At 49.5% G+C, this 16,838-nt stretch overlaps 2 protein-coding genes across 3 annotated transcripts; one reads left to right on the plus strand and one right to left on the minus strand.

The window, feature by feature from the left end:
- The first annotated feature begins 1,129 nt into the window (after nucleotides 1-1,129).
- Nucleotides 1,130-7,235, plus strand: LOC107078195 (L-asparaginase-like). 2 transcript variants are annotated; one of them, XM_069191337.1, is made up of 7 exons: nucleotides 1,130-1,234; nucleotides 3,811-3,949; nucleotides 4,925-5,020; nucleotides 5,546-5,706; nucleotides 5,796-5,879; nucleotides 5,977-6,139; nucleotides 6,863-7,235. In XM_069191337.1, exons 2-7 carry the CDS (start codon nucleotides 3,815-3,817, stop codon nucleotides 7,016-7,018), a joined length of 795 nt encoding a protein of 264 aa, XP_069047438.1. In that variant the 5' UTR covers nucleotides 1,130-1,234; nucleotides 3,811-3,814; the 3' UTR covers nucleotides 7,019-7,235. The 2 variants fall into 2 exon arrangements, with proteins under 2 accessions (XP_069047438.1, XP_069047440.1); XM_069191339.1 differs by lacking the exon at nucleotides 1,130-1,234 and adding an exon at nucleotides 2,911-3,170.
- Nucleotides 7,236-8,540: 1,305 nt separating this feature from the next.
- On the minus strand, nucleotides 8,541-15,731 carry aldob (aldolase b, fructose-bisphosphate). Its single transcript, XM_069191340.1, has 9 exons — nucleotides 15,614-15,731; nucleotides 14,003-14,115; nucleotides 13,352-13,563; nucleotides 13,059-13,113; nucleotides 12,606-12,766; nucleotides 11,279-11,362; nucleotides 10,183-10,357; nucleotides 9,719-9,918; nucleotides 8,541-9,245 (listed from the first exon to the last, which is right to left on the minus strand). The coding sequence occupies exons 2-9, from the start codon at nucleotides 14,112-14,114 to the stop codon at nucleotides 9,150-9,152; spliced, it is 1,095 nt and encodes a 364-aa protein (XP_069047441.1). The 5' UTR covers nucleotide 14,115; nucleotides 15,614-15,731; the 3' UTR covers nucleotides 8,541-9,149.
- Nucleotides 15,732-16,838: the final 1,107 nt, after the last annotated feature.

Raw genomic sequence — 16,838 nt, forward strand, 5'->3', positions numbered from 1 at the left:
ATACCCTGAGCTGAGAAAATAAAGGTTGTTGAGGCTGTTTCCCGCCTAATTATTTTGATGTTTCCGAGCTCTTCCCCAATAACCGGTAACACCCCCCTCCCCCCATTTACCATATTAAATATTAAATTCACGGCGAAGTGAGGTGTAGTGTGCGCAGATTCGCCACAATTCCTCCCCTTCCTCTCCGCTGTGTTGTGGTATTGAATAGCAGCAGGAGCGGACAATATATAAAAAGTAAAGCCCATATCAGACAGGCTCTACTGCGGTCGACCTACAGAACCACACAAAAGACGAAATGCATAGAACGAAAACATCACATATAACAAAACGTATTTTAAACAAATGATCACTCCCGTCTCATATGATTACTTTCCACTTTACAACCTTATTTGAAACAAAAACACTAAACGATCACAGATATACACAACGGAGCCAGCGACCTCGCCGGTAAAGCGCTCCCAGGCCGGACAGAGAGAGAGCTGCGGAAACGGGCTCTTTTCACAACGGTCCCGCACGTACCACTAATTTGGCGACATGTTTGATTTCTGCTCTGCCTAAATTGAAAAAAAAAATACACCCAACTTCTCTCACAGGAACACTAACTGAAGAAATTAAAATGAACATCCAACTCCAAAGTTAACTTATGGTACACTAATTAATATCAACTATATTTCCTTCCCACCCCCACCGAGAAACCTACAGTGGTACCGTTCCCGCCCTGCAAGGGACGCCATTCTTCACAACGAACTACTGTATTTACAAACCGTCCAGTACTTCAGTGGAAAATCACAACTTTACTCCGTTACAGAAGCACATTTCTAGTTTTACATCACGTAGCCAAAGACAGGGCTTCTTCACACTCTTGTAGCTAACATGAAACTAATAAACAGGCCCGTTTCCAACATATTTTACCAACGATTCTTAGGTTAAGGTGCTTTAGGGAGAAGAGGATACCGGCATGCCTTTCTTGTCTTCAAGACTCAAAACGGCATTACACGTAACGGGCTGTGATGTGTGTGGAGACGGAGAGGGCCGCACCTCTACTCCAGTAACGGCTCCACAAACATGAACTCAGGAAAGAGACTCTCGCGCCTCAGGCTCGTGCTCGTTTCCTTGACAACGACCTAACAACCTGACGCCCCTGCCCCTCCTCCCCAAGTGCCTCGAGGGTCCTACCTGCTGGTCTCGCGCGACCAACCGCCGAAACGACCAACTGTATTTCTCTCCGAGTCAGGTAATTTATCTCCCGCTACTCACAATATAAACACTCCTTTAAGCGTTACTACATGTCACATTGCTCACAGTACACAGACATATTCCTTCACAGGTATTTCATCTCAGACGTCTCACAATATTAACACTCTTTTCCAGTAGAATTATCTCAAACATCTCAATATACATTGAGGTGTTCTTTAACAGGTCATTTATGTGAGACTGCTTGCAATACAAAAGGTCTTTATAACAGTTAATGTCTCTTTATCTTCTCTTAACACGAATAGATATGTACATACTGCTTAACAGGTGTATCGGACTGCTCACAATATAAACGCAGCGATATTGGTTTTTATTTGCATCTGCCCATACCCGGGACAAACTCCAACTTCTACAAAAGTGTCGTTTGAAGTGTCTGAAGGAAATAGTAAGCACGATAACATCCAGATACCTTAAGAAAAACAAAACTGACTAAAAGTGATAGCTCGCACGGTCTTACGGAAGCGCATTGCTGCCACCAAGGGGAAAAATCGCCCCCTTATCTCGTATTAGGAGATAACTAATTATCTGGCAATGACGAGGTAGTGTGAGACACTGTATTTGGGTTGACATGTTCAGTGTTTTGTGTGTGGCAATGTGTCTATCGTGAGTAAAGTCGTGTTTAGTCTCTGACCGGGGAAGAGAGGGGCTGTGTCCGTTATTCTTTTTTGGTCTGCTAGTATTTTATCAATAAAGCCTGCTGATCGGCCAGTGAAAGCTCAGTTTTCTTTCACACGAATGCCGAAAACCCTAAACCGAGCCCGGGGTGTTACAATAGCGCTGGCGACTGCAGTGTCTGTGCGAGCTGTGAACGTCGCCCTGAGCCTGCTGGCGCTTTCGGGTTCATGGTCGTGTCAGTGTCCAGCGCTGCTGCTCTCGACTGGGGGCTAGTCATAATGAAATCTTGCGATTCTTAGCCAAGATGAACAGAACCGGCTTTGTGTGATTTAGAGATCACAGCAATGACGGTTCCGTTATGAACATTTATACGTGCGATCTGTCCCACTGCTTAAAACTCTCAGCCCGCACGTAGCGATATAGGTATTATATGACAACTGTGCCATCGGGTGTTCACATGGAGTACGCGAGAATGTTCCCGTAAGTGCGCTTTCCTTGGTGGCAGCACTGCGCTTCCGTACAATCTAGCACACACACGCTGTGAAAAACAGCCCTTCCAAACATGCCGATACTGAGAAAGAAGAGACAGTCGAGGATATACAGCAATGCAGTGTGGATACAAAGCAATAACGTAAACACCCTTGCACTGCATATTTATCGTAGAGGAGCAACTTGCAAATGACATTAGCAGCCTGACAATGGAAAACACTAGTCCAACACAGTTGAGGAATGTAGGTGAGAGGTCTGAACAGCTGCTGAAAGGTGGGCAGGAGAGGAGCAGCTTCGAGAGAAGAGTGAAGGGCCATGACAACCTACATGCTCCTAAGAAACTGGACACACAGAGTTCTGGCTGTCCAGAGAGGACAGGCTGAGAGACCACTATCTGGACACAGAAACTGGGCACAGACAGACCTGACTGTCCAGGGACGACAGCCTTAGCCTGGACACAGAACCTGGACACAGACAGACCTGACTGTCCAGGGAGGACAGAGTCAGTGAATACAGCCTGAAAATACAAACTGGACACAGACAGACCTGGATGCCCATAGAGGACAGACTCGGTGACTACAGCCTGGACATTGAAACTGCACACAGACAGTCTTGGCTGTCCAGGGAGGACAGACTCAGTGACAACAGCCTGGACATTGAAACTGCACACAGAAAGTCCTGGCTGTCCGGGGAGGACAAACTCAGTGACCACAGCCTGAAAATACAAACTAGACACTGGCAGACCTGTACAGACAGGACAGGCCGTGCTCCCACTGCCAGCAGGGAGAAGCAGAGACACTTTCTGATGCACTGTGAGTAACAATCTAGGATTAGACAAACATTCTCCCCTAGACTAAGGTATCTAATCCCAGAACTGCCACATCTGCCTGATTGAGAACAGTCCTTCAAGAAGAGAGGGGAATAAACTCAATAGAGCTGCAACCCAGTATGTGACCTCCAGGACAGGGCTGCGTGACAGGAGAGATACAGGAGCCTTTATTGTCGGTGGGAGGAAGAGAGAGGAAGATTTAAGAGTCATCAGCATGAAATGATATAAGAAGTAGTGAGAAACTAAAACTCTTGATACATTTAAATATTCATGAACAGGCAAATTAATCCAAATTGTTCACAACACAACCACTCCTTAACAGGTACTGCTCCCAGTAAGCAAGAACACTGTAACGTGTGAGACTATATCAAACTGCACTGTACAGATTCAGAGAGATTTCATTTATTTCACATGTCATTTACAGAACACAGTTTACACACTGTTAACAGGGCAGCCAGATCTAGGAGATGTTGCTCTGGAACTGTGTCAAATGCTGTGCTCCTGTATTACTCCAGGGCTGATGGGGGCTGTATTAGCTGTATAAACAGCTGTATTACAGAGGCGTTGCTCTGGAACTGTGTTAGGAGCTGTGTCAACCGCAGTGTATTGCTGTATTACTCCAGACTGATGGAGGCGTCTCCAGCAGAGGACAGTGACAACAGACCCTTCCTGATCTCCGGCGCTGTGGTGAGAGGCAGGAGATTCCTGCGCTGGGTCGGGGAGGTGCTGGAGCTGCCCTGGCTTCGCAATAAAGACATAGAGGTACTGAAGAAACAGAGAGGGACTTTGTAGGTCCCGACAGCAGCAGTTAAAACGCTTATAAAACAGTTATTATCTTCTGAAGAAGGTGGACGAAGAGTTATTGTGTGACAACTTACCACCTTGCCATCTGATCTGCTCACATGTCAGAAATGGGGCCACTGGTGCAGGAGGGGGCTGTGTGTCTCCCAGGTGAGGCTGCTGGTGCAGGAGGGGGCTGTGTGTCTCCCAGGTGGGGCTGCTGGTGCAGGAGGGGGCTGTGTGTCTTCCAGGTGAGGCTGCTGGTGCAGGAGGGGGCTGTGTGTCTCCCAGGTGGGGCTGCTGGTGCAGGAGGGGGCTGTGTGTCTCCCAGGTGAGGCTGCTGGTGCAGGAGGGGGCTGTGTGTCTCCCAGGTGGGGCTGCTGGTGCAGGAGGGGGCTGTGTGTCTCCCAGGTGGGGCTGCTGGTGCAGGAGGGGGCTGTGTGGCTCCAGGTGGGGCTGAGCTATAGTGGGGAAAAATAGTTCCCCCCTGTAAATAGAGAGATTCTGAATTCTGTGGAACGAAACGTGCTCTTTACATTAAATAAATTTTAATTGTAATTGAACACCTGAAGAAGGCCCCACAGCCTATTCACTATGTCTCTTTTCTTTTCCTTTCAACATGGAATAAACCGTTACTTGGTCCTTTTGCAGCCTTCGCATGCTGATGAAGCTCTCTTCTCAAACTTCTTAAATATAACTGTGTGTGAATCTTGTTGTGTGTCCTGACAGCAGGAATGTGCAGAGGAAATTGTTCTATGATGTCCATAAATGTTCAATAATATCTTTATACTGTAAATGTTCTTTTAATTGTTTCTGTTTTGGCAAAACTACAATGACTTTGAATATGTATTAGAATTTACTCTGCATGAATACCTCACCTCTCCTCTATCCCCTCTCCTCTTCCTCCTCTCTTATCCTCCCTTCTCTCCTCTCCCTGCACTCTGCTCTCTTACTCAGGAGAGGAAGGATCTGCTTCAGGAGCTTCTGCCCTCCTTTGCCTGTGGGGCGGTAGAAAACAATGATGTCCTTGCTCTACAGGAAATACTGGAGACGGTGAGAGATGGGCTATACACACTTAATATAATATTTGTATTTCTAACCTAAAGAAAGTCTCTCCCAGTGCAGTGTTAATGTCCTGTAGTGTCCAGTCAGTGTGTCTGGACTGTATTAACCCCTCTCTCTCAGTGCAGTGTTAATGTCCTGTAGTGTCCAGTAAGTGTGTCTGGACTGTATTAACCCCTCTCTCCCAGTGCAGTGTTAATGTCCTGTAGTGTCCAGTAAGTGTGTCTGGACTGTATTAACCCCTCTCTCTCAGTGCAGTGTTAATGTACTGGAGTGTCCAGTCAGTGTGTCTGGACTGTATTAACCCCTCTCTCCCAGTGCAGTGTTAATGTCCTGTAGTGTCCAGTAAGTGTGTCTGGACTGTATTAACCCCTCTCTCCCAGTGCAGTGTTAATGTCCTGTAGTGTCCAGTAAGTGTGTCTGTACTGTATTAACCCCTCTCTCTCAGTGCAGTGTTAATGTCCTGTAGTGTCCAGTCAATGTGTCTGCACTGTAGTAATCCCTCTCTCTCTGTAGATTGATGTGGACTCTGGCGATTATGATGGCACCACTCCACTCCATAAAGCCTGTGAAGCAGGCCGACTAGACATGGTCCAATATCTCTTGGCCAAGGGTGCAAGCCCAGCAGTGACGGATCGATTTGGAAACACTCCTCTTCACCTTGCTATACGGCACAGGTCTGTACTCCTCTCTGCTGTACCTTTCCTTAGGATAGCATAGTACTTTACCGTGTTCTGTACTGCACTGTGCATCTGCCCTCCACCAGGCACTATGAGATCATCAGGATCCTCAGGACAAAGGGGGCCACTCTTTCCATTCCACCCGTCAGGATAGGAATTGAGCTCATACAGTGAGTAGACCTGTACTGCACAATGTCTACATTATACTCTCTCAGTTTAGTGTTGCTGTTCTGTTGATGACAGAGTTAATTCTCCTCTCTCTTTCAGGGCAGTGGTCAAGAAAGATTATCAGATCCTGTATGGCTGGTTCCTATCTGGCACCAACATGGACCAGGGCGATTATGACAACCGCACTGCAATGCACCTGGCAGTGAGGCTGAGAGACCCAGTCATGGTCGCCACACTGCTGGACTACGGGGCTACTCCACTGGTGAGACACAGCAGAGACATGGTGATCACTCTGGGCCTTATACACCACTGACCACTGAGAGCACCTAAAGAGAGAGAAGCTAAAGAGAGAAACGGCTTAATACAGAACAGACAGGACTACAGTACATTAAGACTGCACACTGCACCAAAAGAGATGTTACTACAGTGCAGACACATTGTATGAGAGTCACTATAGTAATGTGGTATTTAACAACTCATCATTATGTCCATTTATAGTGTATATAATTTACTACCCCTTTTCTTCATGGAGTAGTAGAATATGATCTGTTGTATTGATTTACTAGCACATTACAGTCAAGTTCCATGTTGTGGCAAACTAACCACACATAGTTTCACATAGGAACCAGAAGGGGGCGACAACACCTCTGTGTGACTCAGGCTGCTCTGGCAGCACTGCAGTTATTAGTGTGAGAGCCAGAGGAGTGATAGAAGAGCACTCATGTGCAGTTCACCACAGCTGTGTGGTGAAACAGTGTATAATGCAGCCTTCAGAGACGGATATGAAGAGCTCCACCTGAGAACCCTGCTCCTTGGGGAGAAGCCATCGCCGTCTTTTGGTTACTTCCTGGAATTTCACGTGGCTAGTCTGCTGTATGTATTAGTGCACTGTCATTTTTGCCTTTCAATAACACTCGTTAGTGCATTCTGTTAAATGGCGAATCCACAATGTTAGATCAGACGTGGTGTCCTCTGTCTCTCTCAGGAGAGGGATGTCCGGGGCAGGACGGCTGTGGACGAGGCCCGAAAGAATGGCTTCCAGAACGTTCTGAAGCTCTTCCACCCGCGCTTCACTGAGCAGTTCCCCACCAGGGAGGCCTACCTGAAGTTCACTGCCGAGCAGGTGCCCTCGGACGACTGACAGCCCCGGACCTGCTGCGGCTTGCTGGTCTCCCTTGTCAGAGAGACCAGCAGAGTCGTGCACATCGGTGCCTTTCTGGCCTTTCTCCTCTCATGTCCAATGCCCTGTACATTCTCTACAGTACCCTGTACCTCATTCACCTGATTTCCAGTTCCTTTTACTTTATTTGTATTTCTAATTTATTTATTAATATTAAATACCTTATATTTCCAATACATTTCCAATCTATCCTTTTTCTGATCACTTTTTCTGATCACAGCCTGTCCTGGAAAGCAAACGGCGCAAGGCAGGATACACCCTGGTCAGGACACCAGTCCCTTACGGTGCTCACAGACAGGCACACACTCACACCCAGGTCAATTTTCCCCAAAGCATCTTACCTGCCAGTAGGGCTTTGGACTGTGGGAGGAAACCCACACAAGCACAGGTAGAGCATAGAAACGCCACACAGCCGGCACCCCTGCTCTGAAATTGAACCTAGGACTGAAAACTGCAAGGCAACAATGCTAACCCCTGTGCCAGCGGGCCACCCTCCTCTCAATCCCCACCCCCCCAAAAAATATTTTCCACATCCAGAGAAAAAGAGCCAATAATATCAGACGTCTAACCACACTCGTACTGTTGAGAGCTAGAAACAGTTTCCCATCTTATACCCTAGGACCCATTATTTTTTCTCCCCTCACCATGTTTACACTAAGCAGGTGTGAGCCTGGTCAGTACCTGGATGGGAGACCTCCTGGGGAAAAACTAAGGTTGCTGCTGGAAGAGGTGTTAGTGGGGCCAGCAGGGGGCGCTCACCCTGTGGTCCATGTGGGTCCTAATGCCCCAGTATAGTGACGGGGACACTATACCGTAAACAGGCGCGGTCCTTCGGATGAGACGTAAAACCGAGGTCCTGACTCTCTGTGGTCGTTAAAAATCCCAGGGCGTTTCTCGAAAAGAGTAGGGGTGTAACCCCGGCGTCTTGGCCAAATTTCCCATTGGCCCTTATCAATCATGGCCTCCTAATAATTCCCCTCTATGAATTGGCTACATTACTCTGCTCTCCTCCCCACTGATAGCTGATGTGTGGTGAACGTTCTGGCGCACTATGGCTGCTGTCGCATCATCCAGGTGGATGCTGCACATTGGTGGTGGTGGAAGGGAGTCCCCATTACCTGTAAAGCGCTTTAAGTGGAGTGTCCAGAAAAGCGCTATATAAGTGTAAGCAATTATTATTATTACACAGTCTATAGAAAAACTGTCAGTCACACTCCTGTTCAGGCAATCCCATACCAGGCCAATCTTACAACATCCCAGCTTGTCATTTTGAAGTGCGGAGCTGGTCCTCTCATCCTGAGGAGTGTTTAAGTACGACTGCTCCGGACTCGCATGGATCACGCTCCGAGCGGCTATAAAGGAGCAACTGAATCATCCCAGTTTGACAGTCCTGTTGGATCAGCTCACACTATGATGAAGTTTCAATCAGCAAACAGTGCATATTAACATTTGGAAAGACAGGTCACACAACTCATTTCAGATATGCAGTTTAAGGGTGACTTTATTTCCTTTCTTACAACAGCACAGGCAGACTTACAGCCAGCTACTAATAGAAAAGGGTGGGCCAGACTCTTTAAACAATGGATAAATTCCAGGTCTTTCAGAGGCAAGTCCAGCAGCATCCTTTTCTGAACAGGGTTCACAGTTCTTGAGCAGAGATCAGGTTGTACAGAAGTCTGTGTGGCACCAGGGGGTCATGGGGAAGAGTGCTAGTGTCCAAGTATAGGAAAGTCCCAAAGTCAAAGTATGTCTATGCACAAAGTGTGCTACTTTCTCTAAAGGATATGGGTAGCTGTGTGCTTGTGTTAGTGCATGTCTGGTAGAGCCGTCTGTCTGTGTACAGGATTATGTGTGTCAGCATACCTAACAGATTTGGCTGGCTGTGCAGTGTGAGCCTTCTTCTGGTCCAGTGTCTCCGAGAGTGTCAGTATACCTTAAAGAAATGACCAGTTGTGTGCCTGTGTCAGTGTGCTTCTGCTCCACTCATCTGTCTACCATGACTGTGTTTGTTATTATACCCAGCAAACATGTTTGTTATAATGTTGGGGTGACGTGTAGCTGTGCAGTGAGAGTGCACATTTCTCAGTGTAGTCTAGTAGACATAGCTGGCTGTATAGAGAGACTGTGTAGCAGACTGGTCAGCCTGTCCACTGGGCTTGTACTCTCCTTTGGCTGCCAGGCCGTTGATCTGCAGAGAAGAAAGACAATGTGATCTCAGGACAGGTGTCTGAGAAAAAGAAGCTGACAGTGCGATTTAACAGCACTTCCTGCTACTGGGGTTAGAGATGAGCTGGACAACTAAAACTGAAGATGCTGTCACATACCAGGCAAGGAAACCTTCAGCTCGTTTGTAGGTTTCAGACTCTTTGGTTAGGATAACTAAGATACAGAATTTGACTTGATTTAGTTGGAAGGAAGAAAAGGTGTTTTAAATGTTTTTACCGGATCAGCAAAATAATCAAGAGCAAAATTTTGAGGAACATCTCACCCCTGTGCCAGAAATTGCCATCTTTCCCTGATCCAGCAGAGGCGAGGACAAAGAACCCTTTCAGTCCTCTCCCCGGGGCTGTGACCTTCAAGAGGCAGTCTGACCCCAGCGCCCCGCTCCCCCAAGAACAAACAGGCATGCAGAGTAAAGCCAGCACCACTCTCAGCCCCCACCTTGGCGCGGGTGCAGAAGGCCGTCTGGGCAGCTTGCTTGTTGCCTGGCTTCCCTCCCCAGGCTGAGAGGGCCGAGGCCTGCAGAGCCCGGCCGTACGAGAAGGTCAGCTTCCAGGGCCGGGGCAGGGAGCACTGGTTCATGGCGTTGAGGTTCAGGGAGGCCTCCTCTTCACTCTGCCCCCCAGAGAGGAAGCAGATTCCTGTAGAGAGGGAGGGAGACGCATCACTAGGACAGAATGCAGATAAGCGTGTCTGTTTGTCTCTGCAGTTTATCCCTGTATCAGCGTGTGTGCTGGAGATGCAGTGCTAGAACACTAAATCAGCGAGTATCAGTGTGTAGAGTGTGGGCATCGAGACACTCTCCCTAAGGATTCGCACTCCTCATAACGCTCTGTCTGTGGGATTCATCTTGGCGCATCAGTGTCAGGGTGCATGTACACAGTACATCAGGGACCGCGACTGACCAGGCACAGCAGCTGGCACTGTGCGGCGCAGTGCCGTCACAGTTGCCATGGCGACTTCCTGGGGCGTGTACTTCTTGGAGCAGGAGTGGCCAGCGGTCACCATGTTGGGCTTCAGCAGGGTTCCTTCCAGGTAGACATGGTGATCATTGAGGGCCTTATATACTGCTGAGAGCACCTGAAGAGAGAGCAACAGCTTAGTACAGTACAGACAGGACATTGCACTGAGAGAGAGGGGTTAAAACAGTCCAGACACACTGACTGGACACTACAGGACATTAACACTGCACTGAGAGAGAGGGGTTAATACAGTCCAGACACACTGACTGGACACTCCAGGACATTAACACTGCACTGAGAGAGAGGGGTTAATACAGTACAGACAGACTGACTGGACACTACAGTACATGAACACTGCACTGAGAGAGAGGGGTTAAAACAGTCCAGACACACTGACTGGACACTACAGGACATTAACACTGCACTGAGAGAGAGGGGTTAATACAGTACAGACAGACTGACTGGACACTACAGGACATTAACACTGCACTGAGAGAGAGGGGTTAATACAGTCCAGACACACTGACTGGACACTACAGTACATGAACACTGCACTGAGAGAGAGGGGTTAAAACAGTCCAGACACACTGACTGGACACTACAGGACATTAACACTGCACTGAGAGAGAGGGGTTAATACAGTCCAGACACACTGACTGGACACTACAGGACATTAACACTGCACTGAGAGAGAGGGGTTAATACAGTCCAGACACCCTGACTGGACACTACAGGACATTAACGCTGCACTAAGAGAGAGGGGTTAATACAGTCCAGACACACTGACTGGACACTCCAGGACATTAACACTGCACTGAGAGAGAGGGGTTAATACAGTACAGACACTGTGACTGGACACTACAGTACATGAACACTGCACTGAGAGAGAGGGGTTAATACAGTCCAGACACACTGACTGGACACTACAGGACATGAACACTGCACTGAGAGAGAGGGGTTAATACAGTCCAGACACACTGACTGGACACTACAGGACATGAACACTGCACTGAGAGAGAGGGGTTAATACAGTACAAACCTTTTCTGTGACATATTGACAGCGCAGGAGGTCATGGTCCCCATCAGGCAAAATCTCTGGTTCAACAATAGGCACCAGTCCATTCTGAAAAATATGATAAATAGATGAAATTGTGAATTTTTACGTATTTGTATGTTCAAGATAGGACTTAGAATTTCAAGTCAAATTGACCAAAAGCATAGAGACAGGCATAGCAAAAACTGCATAAAGGCAGCTGACTGATAAGATGGAGTAAATTCGGGTGGTTGGTCAATCAAATAAGCTTATTTGTGGTTTAGATCAAAAGGGTCTGCTAGATTCATCTAAGCCCTGGGGTAGACATAGAACCAAGCACCCATGAGAGATTGTCAAAATACTTCAAAGACCCTAAAAACCTCATGCTACAGAAGACACGGGTAAAATCAGGTCAAATCACACAAACCAAGCAAGGCTGGGCCTGGCCGGGAATGGGATGAGAGACCAGGGAAAATGGGGTTGCTGCTCAATGAGGTGTAGATGGATCAGTAGGTGGAGCTCTTCCCTTTGGATTGTAACCTCCAAACTCATGCACCTGTATGGTGACCAGAGACACTGCTGTAGGAGGTACTGTTAAACTGGTACTTGGCCATTACAGACCCAGGACACTGTCAGTAAGAGTAGGGGTGTTGACCCCAGTGTCCTGACTGCTGGTCATTACAGACGCAGGACACTCTCAGTGAGAGTAGGGGTGTTGACCCCAGTGTCCTGACTGCTGGTCATTACAGACGCAGGACACTCTCAGTGAGAGTAGGGGTGTTGACCCCAGTGTCCTGACTGCTGGTCATTACAGATGCAGGACACTCTCAGTGAGAGTAGGGGTGCTGACCCCAATGACTCAATCCCACCTGGTCTTGGAACAATGTTTTCTCTGAAGCTCTCTGTGAATTCAGGTGATGCAGCAGTTCCTCTCCTCCCCCTGAACGGTGTGCAGTGGGGCGTGTGTGGGGATACTGCATGACTGCGCACATAGAGAGGGCCCCGTGCGCTAACAGTCCAGCAGGCTGTGTAACTCTTTTTAACGCCTCACTTGCTAACTGGCTTGAGAAGACAAAAGAGCCAGGTGATGGAATAATCCTATGGCGTGAAGATCATGCTGGCTGGTCCTTTCAGAGACATGGGGAATTCCAGATGACATCTCAACCATGCCCTCAGCTCCTCAACTGAATCAACAGCTTGATCAAAGAATGGGCTGTTTATCTTCTGACTTCTCAGCAGTAGGGGATGTAAAGAGGAGCAGGCGACTGCACCTCCAGGACTTAACACCACTGCATGACAGCGCCTATGTCTCTATCCGTGTGTGAAACACCACCTGCTGGCAGATGCTGGCGTATCGCGCCAGGACATTGGCATTCTCTGCGATGGCAAGGGAGGAGGGGCAGCTCTCCGAGATCTTCAGCACACACCGCCACTTGGCAAAGTCAACACCGTCCTTCTTGTACTGGGCACAGCGCTCTGCCAGTCCATCCAACCCTGAATTACAGAGCAAAGCGTTAGTACAGTCCAGACACACTGACTGGACACTACAGGACATTAACACTGCGCTGAGAGAGAGAGGGGTTAATACAGTCCAGACACACTGACTGGACACTACAGGACATTAACACTGCGCTGAGAGAGAGAGGGGTTAATACAGTCCAGACACACTGACTGGACACTACAGGACATTAACACTGCACTGAGAGAGAGGGGTTAATACAGTCCAGACACATTGACTGGACACTACAGTATATTAACACTGCACTGAGAGAGGGGGAGATGTTACCCTGTGTTGTCGTCTCTCCATCTGTTCCAGCCAGTGCTGCTGTGCCTTTATCCACCTGCCCATAGAAATAGAGCGTCACATTGATTCACGTGTGCCCAGCGACTGACAGACTGTCACACCCCCTCCAGGACCGGGACTGGACAGCCCTGCTGTAGACACAACACCCCCCTCCAGGACTGGGACTGGACAGTCCTGCTGTAGACACAGCGCCCCCTCCAGGTCTTTCTGCCCTCTGTCAACCCTGCACAAGTTGTGATGTCTGTCACAGTGTAGTAGTGCCGGCCGAGACTGACCTTGATGCCCACCACGATGCCCTTGTCCTTGACAATCTTTGGGAAGAGCACCCCGTTGTCCGCCTTCTGATACAGCGTCTCGTGGAAGAAGATGACCCCTCCGATGCACTCCGAGATGGAGGGATCGACGGAGAAGAGCAGCTGGCGGAACTGCCGCCTGTTCTCCTCGGTGTTCTCCACGCTGATCTTCTGCAGTCGCTTCCCCATCGTGCCTGGACAAGAGAGACGGGAGCACGGGCCGGTAACCACACCGCGCGGGACAGCAGTCACACAGAGAGGAGGCTGCTCGGCCCATCCAGCCACATGGGACATCGGCCGTTAACTGATCCAAGGCTCTCATCCGGCTGTTTTTTTTTTTAAAGAAGTCCTGTCCTGACTGGAGGATCTTATCAAGCTGTTTCTTTAAAGAAGCCAGGGTATCGCCTCCAACAACATGGCCGGACAGCTTGTTCCACACTCCCCCCACCCTTTGTGTAAAGAAGTGTCTCCTATTCTCAATTTTAAAAGCACTTCCATATACAGGAGTAAACCGGAGCCGATGGAGAGCACCTCCAGTGTGGTATCAAGGTGCCACAGAAGAATGGCTGTAGACAGCAGAATAGAACAGACAACCCTCATACATGAGCAACAGACAATCGTCCCCTCTCTCACCTACAGACTCGTCTGCAGCCAGGATCCCTTTCCCTGTTGCCACAATCCTCTGAGCAATAGAGGAGAGCTCCTTCTTCTGCTCCGGAGTCAGATAGGTGAACTGGTGAGTCATCCTGCCACAGAGAGAGAGGGGTTAATTCATTGCAGACAGACTAACTGACTGAACACTACAGTACCTTACCACTGGTTTATTGTGGTCAGTGTGGTTATTAAATTTGGTCTGTGTTTGCACAGTGCGACAGCTGCAGTCCAGAGGGAAAACCACCTACTGGTCCATCCACACCATTGATAGGAGATTCTGAGACCTGACCAAATGATGCTCTTGGCTTGTAACACTGCAGCCAGGCTCATGTTGACACGCTCCGTGGCGGGTGCCGGAGCAGCCCCCTTGCGAGGCTCAGGGGTGGGCGGGCAGGCACCGGAGTAGCCCCCTTGCGAGGCTCAGGGGCCCCCAGCTGGCAGATCCTGAGGCTCTAGTCAGGCAGTTGTGCAATGGGAGTCTCAGTGCTGTTGCTCAGTCATGCTTGCAGGCTAAAGAGCAGCCCTCAGGAGCTCCAGCACACAAACAATGCTGTCAGTTCAGTTCTCCAGCCTCCTCCCTCTCCCCACCCCCTCAGTCAATATTTGCCTGGTTTCCTCTGCTGAACTTCAGTCTGGGGGCTGACCGTGACCGTGAGGTGGGGGCAGAGTGCCAGTGCTTGTGACCCTGCGCGTACTCGACACCAGTGGGTGCGCCCGTGTCTCTGCAGGGGGGCTGGCGTTTCCACAGGTCCCCCGCTCCACGGCCGGTCACAACGCGTTTCAGAGCCTTTAAAAAAAGTCTCAGAACGCTTTACGAGACGTAAAGACGACACGACAAATGAAAAAAAAAAAGTCAAAACGACGTAAAATCGAGATGAAACCTCTTTGAACTCAATGACAAAGTACAGTTTCTGCACCCCCGTGAACGTCTTCACGTGCTCGGTGCCGGTGCAGCTCCAGAACCAGGCCAGTTCGGGGCGGGTACCACGCGCGCGCCACCCCGAGCCCGCAGCCCCGCGCAAAAACAGCAGCAATATTGTTTAGCTTCATAACAGCTTCTCTGTGTTCAGCTGTAATACAGTGGGCAGTAAATCGCGCTAGAGCAGCAGAAGTCGTGAGCCCCGTCTCCTGTCTGAGCTCTGGTCGGTCTTCTCATCCCCGCTCGGACCAAAGCTCGGACTTCAGCAGCCTGGCCCGGCGTGATCCGCCCTCCAGTTCCCGCTTCCTCCCCACTGGGCCTGTCCTGCCCGCCCACCTCTCACCCCCCCCGGCCTCTGTTCGGCTCCAGGAGTCCAGTCCAGAGGACTCCCGTGGGACACAGCTCCTGAAACAGCTCTGCGCGCTCAAACCCCAGCTGCCGCGCGCACAGGTGTTCCAGCTCGGTTGCGTTTAGTGAACAAACGTTTACAGCTGCAGCAGCTGCAGTGAAGCTACCTTGCACAGATACCTCACCTTGCAAACGAGGCGTTAAAGAATCATTCTGAACTGCACGGACTCTACCTGTGACCCTCTCCCCAGGCGGTCTGTCCCTCCTGGGGACTCACACTGACCCCCCCTGACAGTGCCATTAACAACTACAGAGCAACTCACTTGAGCTGGTGGGGGTGATCGCAGATCGTGACTGCAGAAGAAGACGGAGTCTCGAGTCCCTCCACACGCTGTACCTGCGAGGCGAACGGAGTGCAAGAGCGCTTTCAGGTCGCAGTATTTAAAGTGCCGCTTTGTGGATCAAATCGATTCGTGACGTGGCCCGTCGTGACGCCAACCAAGAGGGCGTGGTTCTGTGTTGACGGGGCGGGGCTAGGGGGCGTTGGCGGGCGGTCTGAGGACTTCGCGATGCGATTGGTCGAAAGGGGAGAAGTGGGCGTGGCTGCTGGTGGTGGGCTTGTTGTGTTCGCCGTTTGTTCCTGGTTGAGTCCCGGTGTGTGCTGGGGAATGCGTACTGAGTGTTGTTTTGGTGGCGCTGTGCACGTCCCGTGTGTGTATTACTTTGTAATGCTTAGGTCAGTGCTTTCCATCTCTGATCCCTGAGAGACAAGAAGAGGACTTTATCCCTGAAATCAGTCTACGAGGTTCCACAGTGGGAGGAAGAACTCATGCTCCTGGTCTAATTAACTCAGGAAGAGGACTTTATACCTGACAACGGTACATGAGGTTCCATACTATAGTCCCAGTACAGGAGAACAGTCCAGTTACAATAGGAGCTACAATCCAGTACAGTATAACAGTCCTGTTACAATAGGAGCTACAGTCCCAGTGCAGAAGAACAGTCCTGTTACAATAGGGGCTACAGTCCCAGTACAGTAGAACAGTCCTGTTACAATAGGGGCTACAGTCCCAGCGCAGTAGAACAGTCCAGTTACAATAGGGGCTACAGTCCCAGTACAGTAGAACAGTCTTGTTACAATAGGAGCTACAGTCCCAGTGCAGGAGAACAGTCCTGTTACAATAGGGGCTACAGTCCCAGTACAGTAGAACAGTCCTGTTACAATAGGAGCTACAGTCCCAGTACAGTAGAGCAGTCCTGTTACAATAGGAGCTACAGTCCCAGTACAGTAGAGCAACCTGCTACAATAGGAGCAACAGTCCCAGTGCAGTAGAACAGTCCTGTTACAATAGGAGCTACAGTCCCAGTGCAGGAAAACAGTCCAGTTACAATAAGAGCTACAGTCCCAGTACAGTAGAGCAACCTGCTACAATAGGAGCTACAGTCCCAGTACTGTAGAGCAGTCCTGTTACAATAGGAGCTACAGTCCCAGTACAGTAGAGCAGTCCTGTTAGAACAGGAGTGTTAATGGCCAGCTGCAGCTCCACT

The sequence above is a fragment of the Lepisosteus oculatus genome, chromosome 6, assembly GCF_040954835.1.
Source record: "Lepisosteus oculatus isolate fLepOcu1 chromosome 6, fLepOcu1.hap2, whole genome shotgun sequence".
Classification (NCBI taxonomy): Eukaryota; Metazoa; Chordata; class Actinopteri; order Semionotiformes; family Lepisosteidae; genus Lepisosteus; species Lepisosteus oculatus.